The sequence below is a fragment of the Oncorhynchus gorbuscha genome, linkage group LG01 (genome assembly GCF_021184085.1).
Source record: "Oncorhynchus gorbuscha isolate QuinsamMale2020 ecotype Even-year linkage group LG01, OgorEven_v1.0, whole genome shotgun sequence".
Lineage (NCBI taxonomy): Eukaryota > Metazoa > Chordata > Actinopteri > Salmoniformes > Salmonidae > Oncorhynchus > Oncorhynchus gorbuscha.
The window spans coordinates 78,239,225-78,263,121 of NC_060173.1; the positions used below are offsets into that span (position 1 = coordinate 78,239,225).

Consider the following 23,897-nt stretch of genomic DNA (forward strand, 5'->3'; position numbering starts at 1 on the left):
GTATGGTATCACACATTACTTAATACAATGCTGTTGTACAGTAAGAATAACTTTACCCTTTATTGTCATACAGATATCATATTTTATACTGTATCTGACATTGTCATTTCTCTCCTTTTGTCTTTCAGCTCTGGAGTCAAAGCTTGTTAGCCAGTTCTGTGAGGATGAGAATGGAGCCCTTGTGTTGAATCGCAACACTAATGGCTTTGGAAGAAATGGGAACAACGGCTATGGGAATAACGGACAGGGGAATAACGGACAGGGGAATAACGGACATGAGAATAGCGGACATGGGAATAACGGACAGGGGAACAACGGACATGGGAATAACGGACATGGGAACAACGGACAGGGGAATAGCGGACATGGGAACAACGGACAGGGGAATAACGGACAGGGGAATAACGAACATGGAAACACCTATAATGAGGATCCTATCCTAAATCCAAGTGGACGCACCAGTTCCCAGAGTCACATCAGAGGCCGTGGAGATAACTTTGTTCTGCCCCTCAATGCTGGACCACTCCCAGTGCAGGTCCAAGTAGACTTCTGCAGGACACATTTATATCATACAAAGTATCTCTCCTTAGGTGTTATAGATGAGCAATTGAATGATTGCTTTGTTATAGTCATTGCTCTGTTAGTCAATTAATTAAATTCTTTGCAGTACAGGGGTGAGTTATTGTCTAACTAATCTATGTGTGTGTCATCATCCAGGTGGATGATGAAGAGGGTGAAGATTTAGACGTCAGGACCTACGTGCGAGGAGGTAGTACTGTGGCTGTAGCTAACGAAACAGTATCCATCTTCCCTGCAAAGGAAAGCTCCCACTCCAACACAGCTGTCTCATCATCAGGATCAGCATCAGCATCATCAGGAACAACAGGTTCAGCTTCATCATCCAGCGAGGGCCAATTTCAGCCTGTATCAATTCCTATCCCTAATTCTATTTCCCCCCAAGGTTAGGACCTAACACTGCAACATGTTGTGTTAGATAAAGAAACACAGTCATTTCTGTCATGGAAGTTGGCGTTCAATATCTTTACACCTTTTCAAATTCCTTGCATTCGGGAAAGTATTCAGACCCTTTTACATTTACATTTACATTTAAGTCATTTAGCAGACGCTCTTATCCAGAGCGACTTACAAATTGGTGCATTCACCTTATGACATCCAGTGGGACAGTCACTTAACAATAGTGCATCTAAAACTTAGGGGGGGTGGGGTGAGAGGGATTACTTAACCTATCCTAGGTATTCCTTAAAGAGGTGGGGTTTCAGGTTTTACTTTTTCCACATTGAATTACATTACAGCCTTATTCTAAAATGGATTAAATCAATATTTTACCTCCTCAATCTACACACAATACCCCATAATGACAAAGCTAAAACAGGTTTTTAGAAATGTTTGCAAGTATTCAGACCCTTTGCTATGAGACTCGAAATTGAGATCAGGTACATCCTATTTCCACTGATCATCCTTGAGATGTTTCTACAACTTGATTGGAGTCCACCTGTGGTAAATTCAATTGATTGGACATGATTTGTAAAGGCACACACCTGTCTATTTAAAGTCCCACAGTTGACAGTGCATGTCAGAGCAAAAACCAAGCCATGAGGTCGAAGGAATTGTCCATAGAGCTCCGAGACAGGATTGTTTCGAGGCACAGATCTGGGGAAGGGTACCAAAAAATGGATCCCAAGAAGACAGTGGCCTCCATCATTCTCAAATAGAAGAAGTTTGGAACCACCAAGAGTCTTCCTAGAGCTGGCCGCTCAGCCAAATTGAGTAATCGGGCGAGAAGGGCCTTGGTCAGGGAGGTAACCAAGAACCCGATGGTCACTCTGAAGGAGCTCCAGAATTCCCCTGTAGGGATGGGAGAATCTTCAAGAAGGACAACAATCTCTGCAGCACTCCACCAATCAGGCCTTTATGGTAGCATGGCCAGAAGAAAGCCACTCCTCAGTAAAAGGTACATGACAGCCCTCTTGGATTTTGCCAAAAGGCACCTAAAGACTCTCAAACCATGAGAAGGGTCACGTCTGGAGAAAACCTTGTCCCATCCCTATGGTGAAGCATGGTGGTGGTAGCATCATGCTGTGGGATGTTTTTCAGTGGCAGGGACTGGGATACTAGTCAGGATGGAGGAAAGATGAACAGAGCAAAGTCCAGAGAGATCCTTGATGAAAACCTGCTCCAGAGCAGTTCACCTTCCAATAGGACAATGACCCTAAGCACACAGCCAAGACAACGTGGGAGTGGCTTCAGGACAAATCTCCTTGAGTGGCCTAGCCAGAGCCCAGACTTGAACCTGATCGAACATCTCTGGAAAGACCTGAAAATAGCTGTGCAGCGACACTCCCCATCCAACCTGACAGAGCTTGAGAGGATCTGCAGAGAAGAATGGGCGAAACTCCCCAAATACAGGTGTGCCAAGCTTGTAGCATCATACCCAAGAAGACTCGAGGCTGTATTCGCTGCCAAAGGTGCTTCAACAAAGTAACTGAGTAAATGGTCTGAATACATATGTAAATGTGATATTTTAGCTTTTTATTTTGAATAACTTTGCTAACATTTCTAAAAACCTGTTTTTTCTTTGTCATTATGGGGTATTGTGTGTAGATTGATGAGTGAAAAATACAATTTTATCAATTTTACAATGAGGATATAATGTAAAAAATGTGGGAAAAGTCAAGGGGTCTGAATACTTTCCGAATGCACTGTATGTCATACCTCTCCTTCGATGTTGTTTTGTCAGAGTCCGTCTCGCTCAATCCCCGCTGTAACCTGAGTTTGGACCAAGGCACCTGTCGAGAGTACAACATCCAGTGGTATTACGACAAACAGGCCAATTCCTGTGCCCAGTTCTGGTATGGAAGCTGTGAAGGAAATGCCAACCGCTTTGAGACAGAGGATGTGTGTAAGAAGACCTGTGTTCTATCTAGAACAGGTATGTGCCACAGCTCGTAGTGCTCTTAAGCTTCGGTGGTCTGTTTTCTGGTATTATTTTTGATATGCTCTCCCTGTATTTTCCACAGCTGGTTAAAACAGGCAGATGATCAATCAACTCATCAGAACAATCTGCCATGGAACCAACTAAGCAAAATGCAGAGGATGTTTCATAATAGTGTACTACTGATATTTAAAAATGGTATATTTACAACAGGCATTTTATCATTGGAAATAGCGTTATTTTTGCAGCTCTCTGTCTCTCTCTCTCTCTTGAGGTGTAGAGAATAAGGGAAGGACATGCCACTTCTAGATTTCATGAAGTTGCCTTTATTTTCAGACGTATGGTTATCTGTGGACTTTATTTACAGAAGTCTGAATTTGTGAAGAAAATATAACGTTGCTATGGTAACTGTTTTATTACATTTGAAAAGTGATCCTATACCTTACTCTTATTATATTGATGTTGGATTAATTAATCCATTCAATACCTCAATGTTACTCAACCGTAAGCTGTACTGAACAAAGGGGATAGGTTCAAGCCCAGCGTTTGTCATTTCAGGTTTACCTGAGAAAAACATCACACAATACAATTCTCATACCTCTTAGCCATAAGCACATTGTGCTGCCATTATGCTGTCCCACAATATTGTTTTATAATATAGGGATAGTCTTCTAGAATACATTCATTTTTTTTAGTATACGTCTGAATTCAGTAATTGTATTTTAAAGCAAACGAAATTAAATAGGTGCTGTAATTATTTTTCTTGTTTGTTTAATGATATGTATTAGTCCGTTTTAGGGTCACATACGCCAGGCCTATAAGTGACAGTATGCAACTTGACCAATGTATTTTTCTTCCATAGTGTTTTGGGAAATCGCACATTGCTGTTGATGAAAAAGCTAACTTTGAAATGAATCACATTTTTTACATGTGTACTGGTTTTGATGATTTTGTTTTGTATTTGTTTTTATTGATTGAAAAAGGACAGATAGATAGATAGATAGATAGATAGATAGATAGATAGATAGATAGATAGATAGATAGATAGATAGATAGATAGATAGATGGATAGATAGATAGATAGATAGATAGATAGATAGATAGATAGATAGATGGATATGGATAGATAGATAGATAGACAACTTCACAAAACAGTGGGAAGTTTTGGAGTCAACATGGGCCAGCATCCGTGTAGAACACCTTTTAGGGTCCATGCCCTGACGAATTGAGGCTGTTCTGGAGGCAAAAGAGGGTGCAACTCAATATTAGAAAGGTGTTCCTAATGTTTTGTACACTCAGTGTATTTGGCCTTGTGTTTTAGGTTGTTTTCCTGCTGAAAGGTGAATTTGTCTCCCTGTGTCTGTTGGAAAGCAGACTGAACCACGTTTTCCTCTAGGACTTGCCTGTGCTTAGCTATATTCCTTTTCTTTTATCCTAAAAAGCTCCCTGGTCCTTGCTGATGACAAGCATACTCTTAACAGTTAGGAAGGACGCCTGTATCTTTGTAGTGACTGGGTGTATTGTTGCACCATCAAAAGTGTAATTAATAACTTCACCATGATCAAAGGGATATTCAATGTCTGTTTTTTACCCATTTTTTACCCAGGTGCCATTCTTTTGCGAGTCATTGGAAAACGTCTCTAGTCTTTGTCGTTGAATCTGTGCTTGAAATTCACTGCTCAACTGAAGGACCTTACAGATAATTGTATGTATGGGGTACAGAGATGGGGTCGTCATTCAAAAATCATGTTAAACACCATTATTGCACACAGAATTAGTCCATACAACTTATCTGACTTGTTAAAGGTTAAAGGACATTTTTACTCATGAAGTTACTTAGGCTTGCCATAACAAAGGGGTTGAATACTTATTGACTCCAGACATTTCAGCTTTTAGTTTTTTATTAATTTGTACAAAATTCTAAAAACAGAATTCCACTTTGACATTGTGGGGCATTGTGTGTAGATCAGTGACACACATCTACATTTTATCCATTTTAAATTCCAAGTTGTAATACAACAAAAGGTGAAAAAAATTTAAGGGGTGTGAATACTTTCTGAAGGCACTGATTCTTGAAGAAGAAATGCCTCATGAGCTTAGTTCAACTGTCCCCATCAGAACCCAAAATATAAGCTTGTTTTACAAACACTGCATAGCCTCAAAACATGGTTCAAACTATAATTTAGAAAATATCACGGATGGTCAGTCCTTGCATCCATAGCTCTGTCTATGAATTTGAGAGCAGTTTACCGAAACAACGGTTATTGTTTGAACAGCAGATTGCCCCTTTAACCAAGCTCCAACCCTCCCCATGTGCCTTTTTGTGTTCGTTCTTCAACTGTGAATAAATATAATTTGGGATTCTTATCTCCGTCTCCTCATTGTATTCTGACTGATGCGTCATAGTGGCAGCAATAAACCTGATCTAGCCTATCATACAGTCAAACCTAGTCCTTACTTTGTTTAAGTAAGCCCTCCACCTTTTTGATCTTTAAAAGAGACCTGTTTGTGTGTGTGGTTCTATAGAGTAGATGTGCTGTGTGTTCTCTTTCAAATGCTTTTTTCGGTATCTCACTATGGGGAACCGGTGACCACATAGAAGCTCCAATCACACAAAGTCTGACGGACAGAATCACTGCTTTCCTGCTTAATTGTTTGCCAGGACTCGCTGTGGAGTGTGGGATTACAGCTTCTTGTCGAGAGAATTGGGTACTTTTACTGAAAGGAAAAGTTTGCTTCTCAGGCTCCAGTCAAAGCTAGCACCACATGGCTAGCCTTCATCAAACTAGCCTACTTAGCTACCTGCTTTGTGATGCTTTTTCCCCACCACGGTGGAAGAGAGGAAGGAGACTTTTGAAATTTGGTTAGCCAATGTGGCAAGGCAAGGCTAACCTAGCTAGCTCACCGAAGACTTATGCCATGCACTTTTTCTTCAGCTAGCCTTCGAATGCCAAGATTAGCTAGCTACACAGCTAAGATTCAGCCAGCAGATGCATAGCCCGTACTTAGCCTTCGGGCAAAGAGGCCACCGAACAACCCCAAACTTAGGCCAGCTGGGCCGAGGTTATAGACGGTCTCCCCCCAGATTTCCACCAGATGTTCTACAAACTAGCAGCAAGGAAGGAAGACATGGTGATTGTAGAGGAGGAGGACGACAGTATTCTGCACATCTTCTGCGACAAGGATGATGAAGAAGCTCAGACCTCGAGGCCTTCTAGAACACTTGCCCCCGGCACCCAGCTTGGAGTGTGGGCAACTCCATGTGTACAAATGGGCTGCAGCCAAGCTCAACCCCCCCAAGCGGTGGAACCTTCTCTAGCTAACTACCTATACCCCGAATGCCATGCGTCCTCCCTCACCGGCGCATCTCTCCCTGGCATGATGGAACGTTTCTCTTCTTCCATCCTCCAGAAGGTGTATGTGTCCGCAAGAAACTCACAACACCACTCTACTGATGGCATATCAGGGAGAGCTGCTGGATGAGATGGTCAACCTTAATGGATTCGGGCATGTACCACCCAGCTGTCTGGGAACCCAGCTCTCTTCCAACCCAGCTGCCTGACTAGGGGCGTTATCCATAACTGTGAATGCGCCAGGAGCCTTGCGGTGATAGGAGAGAGGGCCTAGTGGCTGAACCTGTCCAGCCTGACAAACAAGGAGAAGGCTGACTTCTTGAATGCCTCTATCGAGCCAAACAAGGCGAGGCTTTAAACTACTGTCCCAGTCCGACATCCCCTGCAACGAGCCAGTGTAGCTGCATGACAGGAAGAGGGCAGTATACTGGTACCAGTAGCTCCAGGCCCCCACTTGTGATTCCCCTGGGGTAAAAAGGGGGCGACCGACCTAGGGGTCTGTCCCCAGCGGATGAGGGGAGCAGGGCATGGCTCACACGGTGTCCGACTCTTTCCCCTCTCTCCTCTCGGGCAGAAGGCAGAGTCCCTGCTCAACAAAAACAGTCTGCCAAACTAAACATTCTGTTCTTCTGAAATACATTTTATTCATATCATAGTGTTTCTTAAGACCTACCTGAAATAAATAATGGATTTATTGTGATGGTTTATATTCAATTATTTTATTATACTTTTTAAAATGTAGATGTTCCAAAGGAGCGCATTAGAGGATTGTATGCGTGGAGGCCTGGCGTGGAGGCCCAAAGATGCTAAATGTGTTTATGTTAATCAATTACCATGAGCCCATTGTAATTTGCGTGACAGTTACTACTCCTTTTTGGGGGTTGCTGGTCAAAAAGTTTGAAGCACACTGAGCTATCAAACAGATCGCTGGTTTTCTGTACAGCTATAGGATCAGGTGCAGCGCAAACATGAAATTGTAGGGAGAGAGAATTGCCCTAAATAAATATGCAGCTCCAAAAATGGTTTGGTGATCAAGAATATGAATTGTTTACTCTGCAAGCTCACCAGCAATGGAGCATCAAGCAAAAATTACTAGCATAGGTCTACTGGTCATTTGGTATGTAAAACTTGCTCAAAATGTATAATTTACTTATGAAGCTTGCATTTGGAATTTGTTAAGAATAATGATTACATCATCAAAATTAGTTGTAGACAAAATAATGAAAAGGGCTATCTGGTAGCCTCAATAAATAGACAAAGATTTGTAGTTGAACAAGTCATTGTCTGTGAGATTTTGTGTTATTTGACTTTTAAAAAAAACTTGTGACTAGACTTGCTCTTAGAATGCACAACTTGGACTTGCCTCAAGACTCGACCGGTTCTACTTGGGACTGGACTTGAGACTTGGGACCTTCTGTCTTGAGAATAGCTTGTGACTTGAATAATAGTGATTTGGTCCCACCTCTGGGGGCTACGCAAGTAACCTTAAGTTACAGGAATGCAGTTCAGGCCATAATGCGCAGGAGCAGGGTCTACTGTTAGAAGAGGATACAGAAGTCTACCTCTGTCAAAGTCCAGTGCTGCACTCCCCATCTAACTTCTTACAAACCTACCAACATCCTCATGGACTCTGGTAAATGATTTGTGTGTGTGTGTATTACTATCCTCCTGGGTAATGGAAATCCCCAAAAGTCTCCACAGGGATAGTAAAACAAGGGGGAAAAATCACATGGAGACATTTCCCAGGTTTCCATGAGGACAAAGGCCAGGGTTACAATTAAGGTTAGAATTTGGGTTGGGGTGAGGGGTTAAGGTTAGGGTAAGGGTTAGGGTTAGGGGTTAGTCTCAATAGGATTTTGAATGGAAATCAATTATTTTAGGTCACCACAAGGATAGTAAAACGTGTATGCGACCCAAGTCATAGACTGTTCTCTCTGCTACTGCACGGCAAGCAGTACCAGAGTGCCAAGTCTAGGTCCAAAAGGCGCCTTAACAGCTTCTACCCCCAAGCCATAAGATTGTTGAACAGTTAATCAAATGGCCACCGGACTATTTACATTGACACCCTCCCCCTTTGTTTTTACACTGCTGCTACTCGCTGTTTCTTATCTTTACCCCTACCTACATGTAGATATTACCTCGACTAACCTTTACCTTTATTTTGAGAGTAATGCTGAGTAATGCTGCACTCTACTGGTGTGAATATGCACTGAAATAGTGGTTAGGAGGTTAGCCGTTTCCCTCTGACAACTTCTGGTGCTCTCAGTCAGTCATAGTTACGGGAAAAAAACGACCGAAACGAGGAGGGACTAGCAGACCTTGCTGTAGTTCCAAACCAGATTCTGCAGTTCGTACGGTATATTGAAGGACCAGTTCTGTACTGAAGAGATCAGCGTTTCATATTCCTTCTATGTTTTGTGATTGACATTGCTCCACAAGTTGTACAGTCATCAGTTTTACCATTGTCAAAACAAATGTGTATTTCTAGTTTGTAAAGGAAGGAAATCATTCAAACCTTCAGTGGTGCATTTCAGAGAGCAGAAATTAGGTACTATTGACAGTATATTTTAGATGGTGAAATCACAACCATTGACAGTATATTTTAGAGGGTGAAATCAAAACCATTGACAGTATATTTTAGAATGTGAAATCACAACCATTGACAGGATATTTTAGAGGGTGAAATCACAACCATTGACAGTGTATTTGAGGGGGTAAAATCACAACCATTGACAAGATATTTTAGAGGGTGAAATCACAACCATTGACAGGATATTTGAGGGGGTAAAATCACAACCATTGACAGTATATTTGAGGGGGTAAAATCACAACCATTGAGAGTGGGTTTGACTAGGTAAAAACACAACCATTGACAGTGTGTATGACATGGTCAAATCACAATCATTGACACTGTTGACTAATCACTGCTATTATGTTGTGCCTTTTTCTGAAAGAAACTATATGCACATTCAAAATGGTTATTTATTCAAACACAAAAATACAAATCTAAAGTGGGTGAGTCTAAACCTCTATCACACACACACACACACACACACACACACACACACACACACACACACACACACACACACACACACACACACACACACACACACACACACACACACACACACACACACACACACACACACACACACACACACACACACACACACACACACACACACACACACGAGACCTCTGATTGGCAGATCTGCATAGGAGTGGTGTTATCAAAGTGGATGTATGGGTACAGTCTCTCAGTAAACATGCTCAAAAGTGTTGATTTGTGTATGAGGATTCTGTGTTATGCACTATAGCCCGTTACCATATATGTGATTGAATATTATCTGCTGTTGGCTTGTGTGGATGTATGTGTTATGCAAAATAGCTAACTTGAAACATTGTTAACAGTTTCAGGGCCATGGGCCTTTCTCATGATGGAAAAATACAGAATAACATGAAGACAGGAACTGTGCAATGAGTTGGGGGGGGACACATTCAGAACGTAGTGTTGCGAGAACAAACAGTCTTTTGTTAGATAACAGGAGCCAGGTGCAAGATAACGGTGTCGAGCATGAGCGCATAGATATTCTTTACAGCAACAGTTACATCTATCAACTGGAGCGCTTAGGGGGCTGGGACCAGCCTCTGCGCCAACAATCAACGATAGGCTGGGTGAGTCTAAACCACGACCAGTCTCTACTCTGACAGGCCGGCTCAGAAGCAGGAACTACTTCTGTCATCAGGGTATATTATAATATCTTTGTCAGGAACAAGTCAGTTCTCTGTTTGCCCTGCGAGGTGGGACAGAGAGCCCGTATATACGAAAATTGCATTTACCACTTATTGCTTAGCTAATAAAAATACATAGTATACAATCAGTGATTCAGTGTCATATTTATCCCGATACCAGATTCGAATTGACGCAACTCTAACATGTATCATGTCTTCAGAGTCCCAGAAGGACACCTCGCCTTGTCAAGCTGCAGTCTGATTCTCTGGGTTCTCCTCTGCAGAGTGAGAATGTTACCACTTCCATCTGAATACTCACCACTTCATAGCAGTATAGTCCAGACTCCATTGTTTGGTAATAAACTCAGCTCATTATTTCTTTCTATGGACTCAGTAACCACACCTATAGAGCAGAGAGGATGGTCTCCCACATCCACCTCTCAGTTTATTTTCCTGAGCTGATCCTCTCAGAGCCCAGTACCTGGTAATATTTTGGATTCCTCTCTGGGTTGTCAGGGCCCTTCATTCATGTGCCAATATATATATATATATATTTTTTACACTGGCATTGGTCCGATGATCAGACAGAGAGCCAGTGGTTTGCGGTGTTGGGGTCCAGAATCACAGGAGCTGAAAAAATAGTAATATCTCCGATGTACACTTTGTTGGACAATCTCTCAGTGAACTCAACTGATGAATGAACACTTTCTTGGTCCACTAGTAACGTTCTTTGTACATCATATGTATATGCGCTTATAAAGCAGTTATGTATTGGAGGGTAAACGCAGGTGAACACAGTTTTTTCCATTTGCATTTCTTGCCTCCTGTCATCTTGATCATTGCTCAGCATTTACCCACCTATTCATTGATCATTGCTCAGCATTTACCCACCTATTCATTGATCATTGCTCAGCATTTACCCACCTATTCATTGATCATTGCTCAGCATTTACCCACCTATTCATTGATCATTGCTCAGCATTTACCCACGGTGTACGCTGTGTGTAGCGGTTATGACATGCTTTGGTTTGAAACCTTTTTTTTTGCCTGGTCACATACAGCTGATGTGTTTTTCATTGAAGTCCACAAACGAAGGGAAAAGGTGAAAGGAGAAGAGTGCATAGAGGCTAGAATGAATACAGCGTGGCTGAAAGTGAACTGTGTTTATGCGTGATCAGTAGTGTATTCATTCCACCGATTTCTTAAACAGAAGCAAATGAAACAGGGATTTTAAAAAATGGCTGAATTTGTCCAATAGAAACTCTTGTTTGCAACTGTTGGATGAATTATTACACCCTAGATAAGATTTGAGTATCATGTAGTAGCCTAAACCTATCGATGTTACATTGAACTGGGTGAATTGAACATGAATGACAGTCATCCAACATACTGTACTAGAAATGTGTCCTCCCTCATCATAAACGGCACTGATCGCCACTGGTATACAACTTTGCAATTTTCTAACAAAAGTATTTTGGAAAACGAGTTGGTTGGAAATTGCACATCACTGTTGATGAAAAAGCTAACTTTGAAATGAATCACCACATTTTTAGTTGACTAGTTTTAATGATACTGTTTTGTATTTGTTTTTATTCTAACATTGAATGTGGTTTGTTTCTTTATTTCTTTTTTAATTCACTGTCAGATGAACAGGTAATGTTGCCAAATTAGCATTCTGTGTTTGTAGTGCTGATGACACGTTGACCTTGAACACCATTATTATAAGCAAGGTGAACTGTCTACCAAGAAGAAACGCGGTTTGCTTTTCTATTATGTCCCTTGTGCTTACCGTAGTAATGTTGCCAGGGCAACGGGGATTGGGAACAAGGAAGACGCGTAATCTTTGGCTGGCCATCTTGTCTGGAGAAGATTAGTAATAATGATTTAAATAAATTAGCTACCTGTTGTTGTTCTAATATCATGGCGTCTATGTTGGATGTTCTCTGGGAGGATAGAGATGTTAGATTCGATATAACCGCACAGTAAGTTATTTAATTGCTCACCGGCAATGCTAAGTTAGCATGAAGATATGCAGCAGCAGAGTGCAAAGCAAAGGGGGACCTAGCCGTAGCCGTTTGATAGCTGTCTAGATTTCTGCTTTTCAACGCTGTTGTATATACATACACTAGCGTTTATTCCTATTGTATTGGCCTGCAAAAAAAATAGTCCACAGGAAGCCTGAAGTTAAATGAAATGTACATTTACTGTGCCGGTGGGCAGGACAGTTAGTTATGATGACGGGGGGGATTTGAGACAAAATATTTAAAGGAAATTCTTATCATATAGGAAGAGGCGAAGCAAGAGTTTTTACTCGGCCCAAAATCTGTCCATGAAAAATAAGCCCACGAAGTGAGGAATTTGTGTATGGGAGGTCATTGAGAGACTGTCGAATTTGGTTTATGTATTTATAGGCTTATTTGATCATTTATACTTTCATAATCGTTACGTTGTTGGGAATGGACTGATATAAGTGGGTGCACGTGCCATTTCGGAAAATTACCACTAAATGATTTTATATTGGAGTTGTGCCTGTTGTCATATGTTAGAAGATAGAGGACTCCTCGTGGTTATAACCCTTTTTAGCATGGACATTGCTATTGAGGGCTTCCACCATTTTAAAATAATGAACTGGGTAGGGATTCCTGAGTTGGAAGCAATCAGCCAATGAGGAAGAAGAAAATGGAGATACAAAGATGAGTCCTCTTATCAATATTTATGGCCTGGTGTTCACACGTGTATCTGCTCTCTCATTGACTTCAATGGTCCCACCTGATCTCGTCTCTTCCTGCCTGGCTTCCATCATTGAGGACATGAATTTCCATTGTTAGAGCAGTCATGCTAATATCTTAATATAATAGAGGATCTTTAGTATTATTAAACATACTCCCCAAATTTGTTGTAGACCCACTCCCTCTCTGCTTACCTCATGTCAAAATAAAAGTTCCCCACAAATTATTCCTTTTTTTGTGCACATGGGGCGGCAGGTAGCTAAGTGATTGCTAGATCGAATCCCTGAGCCGACAAGGTAAAAATGTGTTCTGCCCCTGAACAAGGCAGTTAACCCACTGTTCCTAGGCTGCCATTGTAAATAACAATTTGTTCTTAACTGAGTTAAATAAAAATTGAAGAAATAACTTTTATTTTGACTAGGGAAGCAGAGAGGAAGTGGATCTATAACGTTTGGGAAGTCTGTTTAAAAATACGTTCCTTTAGATATTTTGTCTCTAATTACCCTCCTCATAATTACCAACCGTCCTGCCCACTGGTACAATAAATTGAAATTGAATGTTATTTAACTTCTGGCTTCCCGCTGACTGTTTTTGTGCAGCCAAATACAATGGGAGCAACGCTAGTATATGTAAATACACTCACGTTACTAAAAGCAGCTACTGGCTAGAATTAATCTGGTTTACATTAGCTGGCTTACATAGGAAAACACTGACTAGCTACAACTGTTTTTATTTACAGGCAAATGAAAACGCGACCTGGCGAGGTCTTGATAGACTGCCTTGATTCCATTGAAGACACCAAAGGAAACAATGGGGATCGAGGTAAAGTAAATGTAGCATGTCTATCCCACTACTGACACCAATGTAGCAATTGAGGGGGAGAGGTAAACAGACAGATAATGTGGGACTTGAACCAGCAACCATGTGGTTATGGGCGTTTGCACTAATTATACAATGCTTACTCCTTACTTGCAGGGAGGCTCCTGGTAACAAATCTGAGAATCATCTGGCATTCTTTGGCTCTGCCAAGAGTCAATTTGTGTGAGTACACCTAGACCTAGCTAGCTATGTACATGTATTTATCTTTCCTTGACATGGCTAGAGGAGCAACCACCCTGCAAAGGGAAAACATTAATTATTCTCATCTCAATTCATTTAGCCTGCTTTTGGATTATGTTAGTACTACAGTGGGCCACAAAGATTCTGTGCCTTTTGAGAAGTATAACTTGGTCATCTCAAGAAGTTTTAAATACAATTACTTTAGGAAGTGCCGAATAAAGTAACAGGTTTGACCATAGGGGATTTCTTCTTAAATGAGACATAAATCCCCTTCTGACAGGGGGAATGGAAGCGTGTTGGGTGCAACAGGGGTGGCAATTTAATGCAACCTTAACAAAACATGTTTTATTGTTAAAACATTTCTAGCCTGTCTATCTATGGGTAACAGGGTTGACGTGCTATGCCCGACCCACCCATGTTCCACCAGAAAATAGACAAAAAGAGTAGAACCAGCTAACCTTCTTTTACAATATGATTTGACTATTACAGTTGAAGTCGGAAGTTTACATTTAAAAACATAAAAATGATTTCACCTTTATTTAACCAGGTAGGCTAGTTGAGAACAAGTTCTCATTTACAACTGCGACCTAGATAAAGCAAAACAGTGCGACATAAACAACAACGCAGAGTTACACATAGTATAAACAAGCGTACAGTCAATAACACAATAGAATATATATATACATATATATATATATATGTGTATATATATATATATATAATTATTTTATTTATTTAATTTTTTACCTTTATTTTACTAGGCAAGTCAGTTAAGAACAAATTCTTATTTTCAATGACGGCCTAGGAACAGTGGGTTAACTGCCTGTTCAGGGGCAGAACGACAGATTTGTACCTTGTCAGCTCGGGGATTTGAACTTGCATCCTTTCGGTTACTAGTCCAACGCTCTAACCACTAGGCTACCCTATATATACATATATATATTGTGTGTGTGTGTGTGTGTGTGTGTGTGTGTGTGTGTGTGTGTGTGTGTGTGTGTGTGTGTGTGTGTGTGTGTGTGTGTGTGTGTGTGTGTGTGTGTGTGTGTGTGTGTGTGTGTGTGTGTGTGTGTGTGTGTGTGTGTGTGTGTGTGTGTGTGTGTGTGTTTTAAAGCCTATATACAGTGTGTGCAAATGGAGGAGGTAAGGCAATAAATAGGCCACAGTAGCGAAGTAATTACAATTTAGCAAATTAATACGGGGGTTATAGATGTGCAGATGATGATGTGCAAGTAGAAATACTGGTGTGCAAAAGAGCAGAAAAGTAAATAAAAACAATATGGGGATGAGGTAGGTAGATTAGAGGGGTATTTACAGATGGGCTATCTACAGCTGCAGCGATTGGTTAGCTGCTCAGATAGCTGATGTTTAAAGTTAGTGAGGGAAATATAAGTCTCCAGCTTCAGCGATTGTTATTTTTTATTTTATTTTATTTTTTCAATTCGTTCCAGTCATTGGCAGCAGAGAACTGGAAGGAAAGGTGACCAAAGGGGGTGTTGGCTTTGGGGATGACCAGTGAGATATACCTGCTGGAGCGCGTGCTACGGGTGGGTGTTGTTATCGTGATCAGTGAGATGAGATAAGGCGGCGCTTTACCTAGCAAAGACTTATAGATGACCTGGAGCCAGTGGGTCTGGTGACTAATAAGTGCCAGCCAGCTAGAGCATACAGGTCGCAGTCGCGGGTGGTATATGGGGCTTTGGTGACAAAACAGATGGCATTGTGATAGACTGCATCCATTTTGCTGAGTAGAGTGTTGGAGGCTATTTTGTAAATGACATCACCGAAGTCGAGGATCGGTAGGATAGTCCATTTTACTCGGGTATGTTTGGCAGCGTGGGTGAAGTAGGCTTTGTTGCGAAATAGAAAGCTGATTCTAGATTTAATTTTGGATTGGAGATGTTTAATGTGAGTCTGGAAGGAGAGTTTACAGTCTAGCCAGACGCCTAGGTATTTGAACCGTCCAGAGTAGTGATGCTAGTTGGGCGGGCGGGTGCGGGCAGTGAACGGTTGAAAAGTATGCATTTAGTTTTGCTAGCGTTTGAGAGCAGTTGGAGGCCATGGAAGGAGTGTTGTATGGCATTGAAGCGCGTTTGGAGGTTTGTTAACAGAGTGTCCAAAGAAGGGCCAGATGTATACAGAATGGTGTCGTCTGCGTAGAGGTGTATCAGTGAATTACTCGCAGCAAGAGCTACATCGAGTCGCAGCAAAAGGTGGTGCTACAAAGTATTAACTTAAGGGGGCTGAATAATTTTGCACGCCCAATTTTTCAGTTTTTGATTTGTTAAAAAAGTTTGAAATGTTGTTCCACTTCATGATTGTGTCCCACTTGTTGATTCTTCACAAAAAAATGCAGTTTTATATCTTTGTTTGAAGCCTGAAATGTGGCAAAAGGTCGCAAAGTTCAAGGGGGCCGAATACTTTCGCAAGGCACTGTATATACATAGACTTGAAATCACTGGCCACTATAATAAATGGAACACTAGTCACTTTAATAATGTTTGCATATTTTGCATCACTCATCTCTTATGTATATACTGTATTCAATTATATCTTAGTCTATGCTGCTCTGACATTGCTTGTTCATATATTTTATATATTCTTAATTCCATTCCTTTACTTAGATTTGAGTGTATTGGGTATATGTTGTGAAATTTTTAGACATTACTTGTTCGATGTTACTGCAATGTCTGAGGTAGAAACACAAGTATTTCGCTACACCCGCAATAACATCTGCTAAACATGCGTATGTGACCAATCAATTTGACTTGGATTTGTACTGAGTAAAGGGTCTGAATACTTGTGTAAAATGTGATAATTCAGTTGTTATTTTTTATACATTTTCAAAAATGTCTAAACCTGTTTTTGCATTGTTATTATTGTTATTATATCTTTAATGCACAGACAAGTTCCTTACTTTCTCCCTCTAACACTTTTGCGGTAATGCTCCAATGAGTTGGTTGTAATTTTGGACATTTCATATATATTTTTGTTAGCTGCATGTGTGACATAACTCCAACAGTCCTATTTATGATATAATTTACAAAGATTATACAAAGATTATACCTTTTTTTGATTCCCAAAATAAATGTATTTTTTTCTATTAATTAGTATATTTTGGGTTTAACCATAGTATTTGTTGTAATAATTGTCTTTTCTGGTGGATTAAACTGAAATTGCAACCAACTTTCTATGGCTTGTTTTAAAAACGATGTGACGTGGTATTCTTGCCTCGACAAAAACATCGAGGCCAGTCCCTCCACACTGTCTAGACTCCAAAGCTCTGAGGAGAGCATCCTCATCGATGATGCCCCCGCGTGCACAGTTCATGACCTTTACACCTTTCTTGCACTTGGCAAATGACGTGTCGTTCAGTAGTCCTAGGAGAAACAACAATTTAACCTTAAGTGGAAAATATTGTTTTTTTTGTTTGATAATCGATCTAATCACTTTATACCCTCCAGTACCACAACCATACCACCTCTATAAAACTCACCAACTGTTGAAGGCATGAGGGGAGTGTGGACAGTGATGTAATCACACTGGGGCCACAGCTGCTCCAGGGACATCCGCTCGATCCCCCCAGGTAGCAGTCACCTCAGGAGGGGTGATTGGATCATAGCCGATGGTCTGTCGAAAGCAAATTCAGTTACCACGATCGTGCTACAGTAGGCAGCTTTTAAAGATCGTTTTACTTTTCAGAGGATTATGAACCAACCTTCATGCCAAAGGACTGCATTCTGGTGGCGACTTCCTTTCCAATTCTTCCAAGTCCAACTATTCCAAGTATTTTGCCGTACAGCTCTGTGCCCATGAACTGAAAAAAAATCATAAACAAAACTTTGACCCAGGTCCCTAAAGAGTTTGAGACACCATAGATTTACAAATCAGATTGAATTATTGATGATTGGATGGACACTGGGGCAGACCACGTGAGAGTAATTGCTTTGTGTGTCAAAATAAAAGGGAAGCCAAAATACTCTTCACCTTTTTACGATCCCAGTTCCCTGCTTTCATGGACATGGCTGCTTGGGGCACATGTCTAGGAAGGGAATGGTTTTGAATTAAGTTATATCAAACCTTCCTGTAAAAGTAGGATGAAAAGGACAGATGGGGGTGTATAGTGCAAAGCAGTGTCTAACCAATACCATGAACTAGGCCCGAGAGGTATTCTGTATCATCTGTTGTAGTGTCTTACCTTGAGAGGCTCATCAACAGGGTGCATGTCAGCTCTGCAGCACTGATGGTGTTGCCACTTGGTGTGCTAGAAGAGGGTAATGACACATACAATAGTCTAATATTCAGGGAAAAGACTGATCTGTGGTGATTTGATTTAGACATACAGTTGAAGTCGGAAGTTTACATACACTTAGTCATTAAAATTCATTTTTTCAACCACTCCACACATTTTTGTTAACAAACTATAGTTTTGGCAAGTAGGTTAGGACATCTACTTTGTGCATAACAATTGTTTACACAGATTATTTCACGTATAATTCACCATATCGCAATTCCAGTGAGTCAGAAGTTCACATACACTACATTGACTGTGCTTTTAAACAGCTTGGAAAATTCCAGAAAATTATGTCATGGCTTTAGAAATTTCTGATAGGCTAATTGACATAACATGAGTCAATTGGAGGTGTGCCTGTGGATGTATTTCAAGGCCTACCTTCAAACTCTGTGCAACAAAAATAGAACTGTGGTCATAATGACCATCATTATGTTTGGAGGAAAAAGGGAGATGCTTGCAAGCTGAAGAACACCATCCCAACCATGAAGCACAGGGGTGGCAGCATCATCAAATCAAAATCAAATCAAATTTATTTATATAGCCCTTCGTACGTCAGCTGATATCTCAAAGTGCTGTACAGAAACCCAGCCTAAAACCCCAAACAGCAAACAATGCAGGTGTAAAAGCACGGTGGCTAGGAAAAACTCCCTAGAAAGGCCAAAACCTAGGAAGAAACCTAGAGAGGAACCGGGCTATGTGGGGTGGCCAGTCCTCTTCTGGCTGTGCCGGGTAGAGATTATAACAGAACATGACCAAGATGTTCAAATGTTCATAAATGACCAGCATGGTCAAATAATATAAGGCAGAACAGTTGAAACTGGAGCAGCAGCACAGTCAGGTGGACTGGGGACAGCAAGGAGCCATCATGTCAGGTAGTCCTGGGGCACGGTCCTAGGGCTCAGGTCCTCCGAGAGAGAGAAAGAAAGAGAGAATTAGAGAGAGCATATGTGGGGTGGCCAGTCCTCTTCCGGCTGTGCCGGGTGGAGATTATAACAGAACGTGGCCAAGATGTTCAAATGTTCATAAATGACCAGCATGGTTGAATAATAGTAAGGCAGAACAGTTGAAACTGGAGCAGGAGCATGGCCAGGTGGACTGGGGACAGCAAGGAGTCCTCATGTCAGGTAGTCCTGGGACATGGTCCTAGGGCCCAGGCCAGTTGAAACTGGAGCAGCAGCATGGCCAGGTGGACTGGGGACAGCAAGGAGTCATCATGTCAGGTAGTCCTGGGGCATGGTTCTAGGGCTCAGGTCCTCCGAGAGAGAGAAAGAAAGAGAGAAGGAGAGAATTAGAGAACGCACACTTAGATTTACACAGGACACCGAATAGGACAGGAGAAGTACTCCAGATAAACAAACTGACCCTAGCCCCCGACACATAAACTACTGCAGCATAAATACTGGAGGCTGAGACAGGAGGGGTCAGGAGACACTGTGGCCCCATCCGAGGACACCCCGGACAGGGCCAAACAGGAAGGATATAACCCCACCCACTCTGCCAAAGCACAGCCCCCACACCACTAGAGGGAAATCTTCAACCACCAACTTACCATCCTGAGACAAGGCCGAGTATAGCCCACAAAGATCTCCGACACGGTACAACCCAAGGGGGGGGGGAACCCAGACAGGCCGACCACAACAGTGAATCAACCCACCCAGGTGACGCACCCCCCCCAGGGACGGCACGAGAGAGCCCCAGCAAGCCAGTGACTCAGCCCCCGTAACAGGGTTAGAGGCAGAGAATCCCAGTGGAAAAAGGGGAACCGGCCAGGCAGAGACAGCAAGGGCGGTTCGTTGCTCCAGAGCCTTTCCGTTCACCTTCCCACTCCTGGGCCAGACTACACTCAATCATATGACCCACTGAAGAGATGAGTCTTCAGTAAAGACTTAAAGGTTGAGACCGAGTTTGCGTCTCTGACATGTTGTGGGAGTGCTTTGCTGCAGGAGGGACTGGTACACTTATCAAAATAGATGGCATCATGAGGCAGGAAAATATTTGGATATATTGAAGCAGCATCTCAAGACATCAGTCAGGAAGTTAAAGCTTGGTCGCAAATAGGTCTTCCAAATGGTCAATGACCCCAAGCATACTTCCAAAGTTGTGTCAAAATGGCTTAAGGACAGCAATGTCAAGGTATTAGAGTGGCCATCACAAAGGCCTGACCTTAATCCTATAGAAAATTTGTGGTCAGAACTGAAAAAGTGTGTGCGAGCAAGGAGGCCTTACAACCCTGACTCTGTTACACCAGCTCTGTCAGGACGAATGGGACAAAATTCACCCAATTTATTGTGGGAAGCTTGTGGAAGGCTACCCAAAACATTTGACCCAAGTTTAACAATTTAAAGGCAATGCTACCAAATACTAATTGAGTGTATGTAAACTTCTGACCCACTGGGAATGTGATGAAAGAAATAAAAGCTGAAATAAATCATTATCTCTACTATTATTCTAACATTTCACATTCTTAAAATAAAGTGGTGATCCTAACTGACATAAGACAGGGAATGTTTACGACGATTAAATTTCAGGAATTGTGAAAAACTGAGTTTAAATGTATTTGGCTAAGGTGTATGTAATCTTCCAACTTCAACTGTATATGTCCAATGTTTCTTTAGGAAAAAATATTTTTTAAGGAATAGTTTCACCATATTAAAACGAGAGTTCATGTCACGTAGCAGGATTGACCTTCATTAAAATGAGAGACCGATGTAAATGAATTACTTTAAATCAATAATAATCTTCAGAAATGACTATGTCGAGGCAACAAAAATAACTAGGGCATTACAGTGATGGTGAAAACTTTGAGAGATGTTGAGGTTAAGTGGATTAAAATCTTCATAGAAGTCGCAGAGGGTGCACCGTGTGCAGAGGGATGTCAAAATGCTTCATTTTGGCACTTTAGCAAGTCTCAGATTTATTGAAATCTCCATATGGTCTATATTAAAGGGCACTTCATTTAATATAACAGGCTTCTAAAATTCTATATTGGTGCACAATTTCAACTTAAAATATCAAAACATAAAAGGCACTATTTTTGTGGAACAAACCAGCTAGTATGGTTTCTCTAAAAAAAAAAGATGAGTGACATTCATCTTCTTTGTTTCATAGCTGTTGGATACAATTCCATTATTAACATCACAACAAGGACAGCTAACTCTGTACGTATACTGTATTGGACTGTCTATCAATTTACTTTATGGGTAGATTTGCCTCGATGTCACCATTTATACTAAGACTGTTCTTTTTCAGAAATTGAGAGGCCAGACTGAAGCACTGTATATCTTGACAAAGTCTAACAATACAAGATTTGAGTTCATTTTCACCAATGTGGTTCCAGGGAGTCCGAGACTATTTACATCTGTCATTGCTGTTCACAGGTATTTATACATAGAAAACAAGACATTACCCTTGTGGAAGTTATTACACTTTTCCAGATTATGTTATGTGATAGGATTCAGTCGTCACTGCTGAGTTGAATTGAATGTCTCGTCAACTAATTGTCCATATTCCTCTGCTCCAGGGCTTATGAGACCTCTAAAATGTACCGTGACCTGAAGCTGAGAGGAGCTCTTATTCAAAATAAACAATTGAGGCTTTTGCCTCGAGAGGAAGTGTATGACAAAATCAACGGTGTGTGGAATTTATCCAGTGACCAGGTACACATCAACTAGCTAATCCTTCAGGAAGTATTTCAAATAAAAATGTGTTTCATGCTCTTTCAATAAAATGTTCTGTGCTGAATCGTATATTTGTAGGGTAATCTAGGGACCTTTTTCATCACCAATGTTCGGATCGTGTGGCATGCCAATATGAACGAGAGCTTCAACGTCAGCATTCCCTATCTTCAAATTGTAAGTGGCGTAAAACAAAAAGAAGTAATAAAACAAATTTGCTGTCATGTCCAGCCTAACAAATTGACAACGCCTTTTAGGGTATTGAAAGTGATCATCTATTTTCCTTATTGTCACCTCTCTTCCCCGTAGCGTTCCATCAGAATAAGAGACTCAAAGTTTGGCCTAGCTTTGGTGATAGAAAGCTCTCAGCAGGTAATTGTGATCATTATTGTCACTTTCTTTCCCAAAGTGTTCCATCAGAGTAAGAGACTCAAAGTTTGGTCTGGCTTTGGTGATAGAAAGCTTTCATCAGGTAATTGTGATCATTTGAGATGTATCCGATCTAGTATTTGACTTATTGTGTACCATAGAATTACATATAGAACTAGTCATTTAATAGGATATGTAGAATATATGTGCTGTAGTATCAGCTTTAAAACATGACATAGAATACAGACCGAAGAACTTGTCTCTTGCATGCCATTGACATACTCCTGAGTACCAATGTCGTCTTTGTTTGTAGACTGGAGGATATGTGCTTGGATTTAAGATCGACCCAATGGATAAGCTTCAAGATGCAGTTAAAGAGATCAACTCGCTGCACAAAGTCTACTCTGCCAACCCCATCTTTGGAGTGGACTATGAGATGGAGGAAAAGGTACTCCTATATTATACAAGTGACCACACATTGATGCAAATATCACAATTAATGCAGTTCGATGTGTAATGGCTTTGCCATGTTTCAACAAGAAGTATTCTCTCTCCCAACAATGATTCCAGCCTCAGCCACTGGAGGAGCTGACAGTGGACCAGCCCCCCGATGATGTGGAAATTGAGCCCGATGAGCAGACTGATGCTTTCACTGTGAGTGTGCTTATCCAGACTGTCAACTCCCTTTGGGAGTCTGATTTGTTTTCACAATCTGAAAATAGCAGGTTGTTAAAATCATGTTACACAACATACTGCAAACATGACTTTGGTGTTGCCTAGTGCTATCATGTTTATACAGACTGAGGTGTACTTTGTAAGATGGCTTAAACACTTAACCTCCTATTTAATGCCATTGTGATAACTGATTTGTATTTGTTTGCTTTCAAGGCTTACTTTGCTGATGGCAATAAGCAACAAGACCGGGAACCTATGTTTTCTGAGGAGCTGGGAATTGCAGTTGAAAAATTGAAGGAGGGGTTCACACTTCAAGGACTCTGGGAAGTCATGGGCTGAAGCATGAACACTGATAGGCGAGTTAGATTAACCTAGTTCCTGAAATCCTCCCTTTCAAATGGCACAATTGACACTACTGTTTTTTAGAACCATTTGTAAATGTACAATGTATTTTGTCCATTGAAAAGTCTTGATGTATATAATAAAGATGTAGACCTGGTCCGTATGAGTGACTTGAATTTTAAGAAAGATTTCTAAATAAAAATAATTCTATATAACAGTGTAGTTTTGGTGTTAATGTTTATATGTACAATTTAAGTAGATATTGCAAATGTTAATCATTGAATTTTGAATTGTATTTTTTAGATTGAAGAAATAAAGTATTTCAGTATATTATACATTTGGTCTGACCTTTCTTAGTTGTGACAATGTCTTCTTAAATGTGTTTTTGAAATTAGTAATTTTGTTCTGTGTACAATGATCTACAGGATAAATGGTTCACGAGGACAGACTGTCCCTGTTGTAGCTGCAGCTGCTCATTAACCCTTCCTACGAGGACGGTCAGTCCCTTGGAAAAAAACATGCTCAATGAGTCACACACAAATGAATCACCAAAGATTTTCAGGACTAAAAGGGATCATATTAATTTCTATCAAAGATGTGATTACAGCGTCAGAGGACTTTAAAGTCCACTTCATCTTTATTTTCAGTTTTACATACTTTTAATGATACAATAACTGATTATACATCAAGGATTTTTCATAAGTGATTAACGGGCGA

At 40.9% G+C, this 23,897-nt stretch overlaps 2 protein-coding genes across 4 annotated transcripts in view; both read left to right on the plus strand.

The window, feature by feature from the left end:
* The window catches only part of col28a2a (collagen, type XXVIII, alpha 2a), a 38,876-nt gene extending 35,166 nt beyond the window's left edge, over positions 1–3,710 (plus strand). The window contains exons 33-36 of one of the 2 annotated variants that reach the window (XM_046361032.1): positions 129–535; positions 718–961; positions 2,759–2,950; positions 3,039–3,710. In XM_046361032.1, the coding sequence (XP_046216988.1) occupies positions 129–535; positions 718–961; positions 2,759–2,950; positions 3,039–3,046 (851 nt within the window). In that variant the 3' untranslated portion in view covers positions 3,047–3,710. The remainder of the gene's footprint in view (positions 1–128; positions 536–717; positions 962–2,758; positions 2,951–3,038) is intronic. The other variant, XM_046361041.1, reaches the window with a different exon arrangement.
* An 8,130-nt stretch (positions 3,711–11,840) lies between these two features.
* LOC124042912 (Bardet-Biedl syndrome 5 protein homolog) lies at positions 11,841–23,515 on the plus strand. 2 transcript variants are annotated; one of them, XM_046361053.1, is made up of 11 exons: positions 11,841–12,023; positions 13,510–13,592; positions 13,746–13,811; positions 21,229–21,278; positions 21,370–21,497; positions 21,641–21,776; positions 21,876–21,971; positions 22,104–22,166; positions 22,477–22,611; positions 22,734–22,817; positions 23,052–23,515. In XM_046361053.1, the coding sequence occupies exons 1-11, from the start codon at positions 11,962–11,964 to the stop codon at positions 23,175–23,177; spliced, it is 1,029 nt and encodes a 342-aa protein (XP_046217009.1). In that variant the 5' UTR covers positions 11,841–11,961; the 3' UTR covers positions 23,178–23,515. The 2 variants fall into 2 exon arrangements, with proteins under 2 accessions (XP_046217009.1, XP_046217016.1); XM_046361060.1 differs by lacking the exon at positions 22,104–22,166 and adding an exon at positions 22,204–22,266.
* Positions 23,516–23,897: the final 382 nt, after the last annotated feature.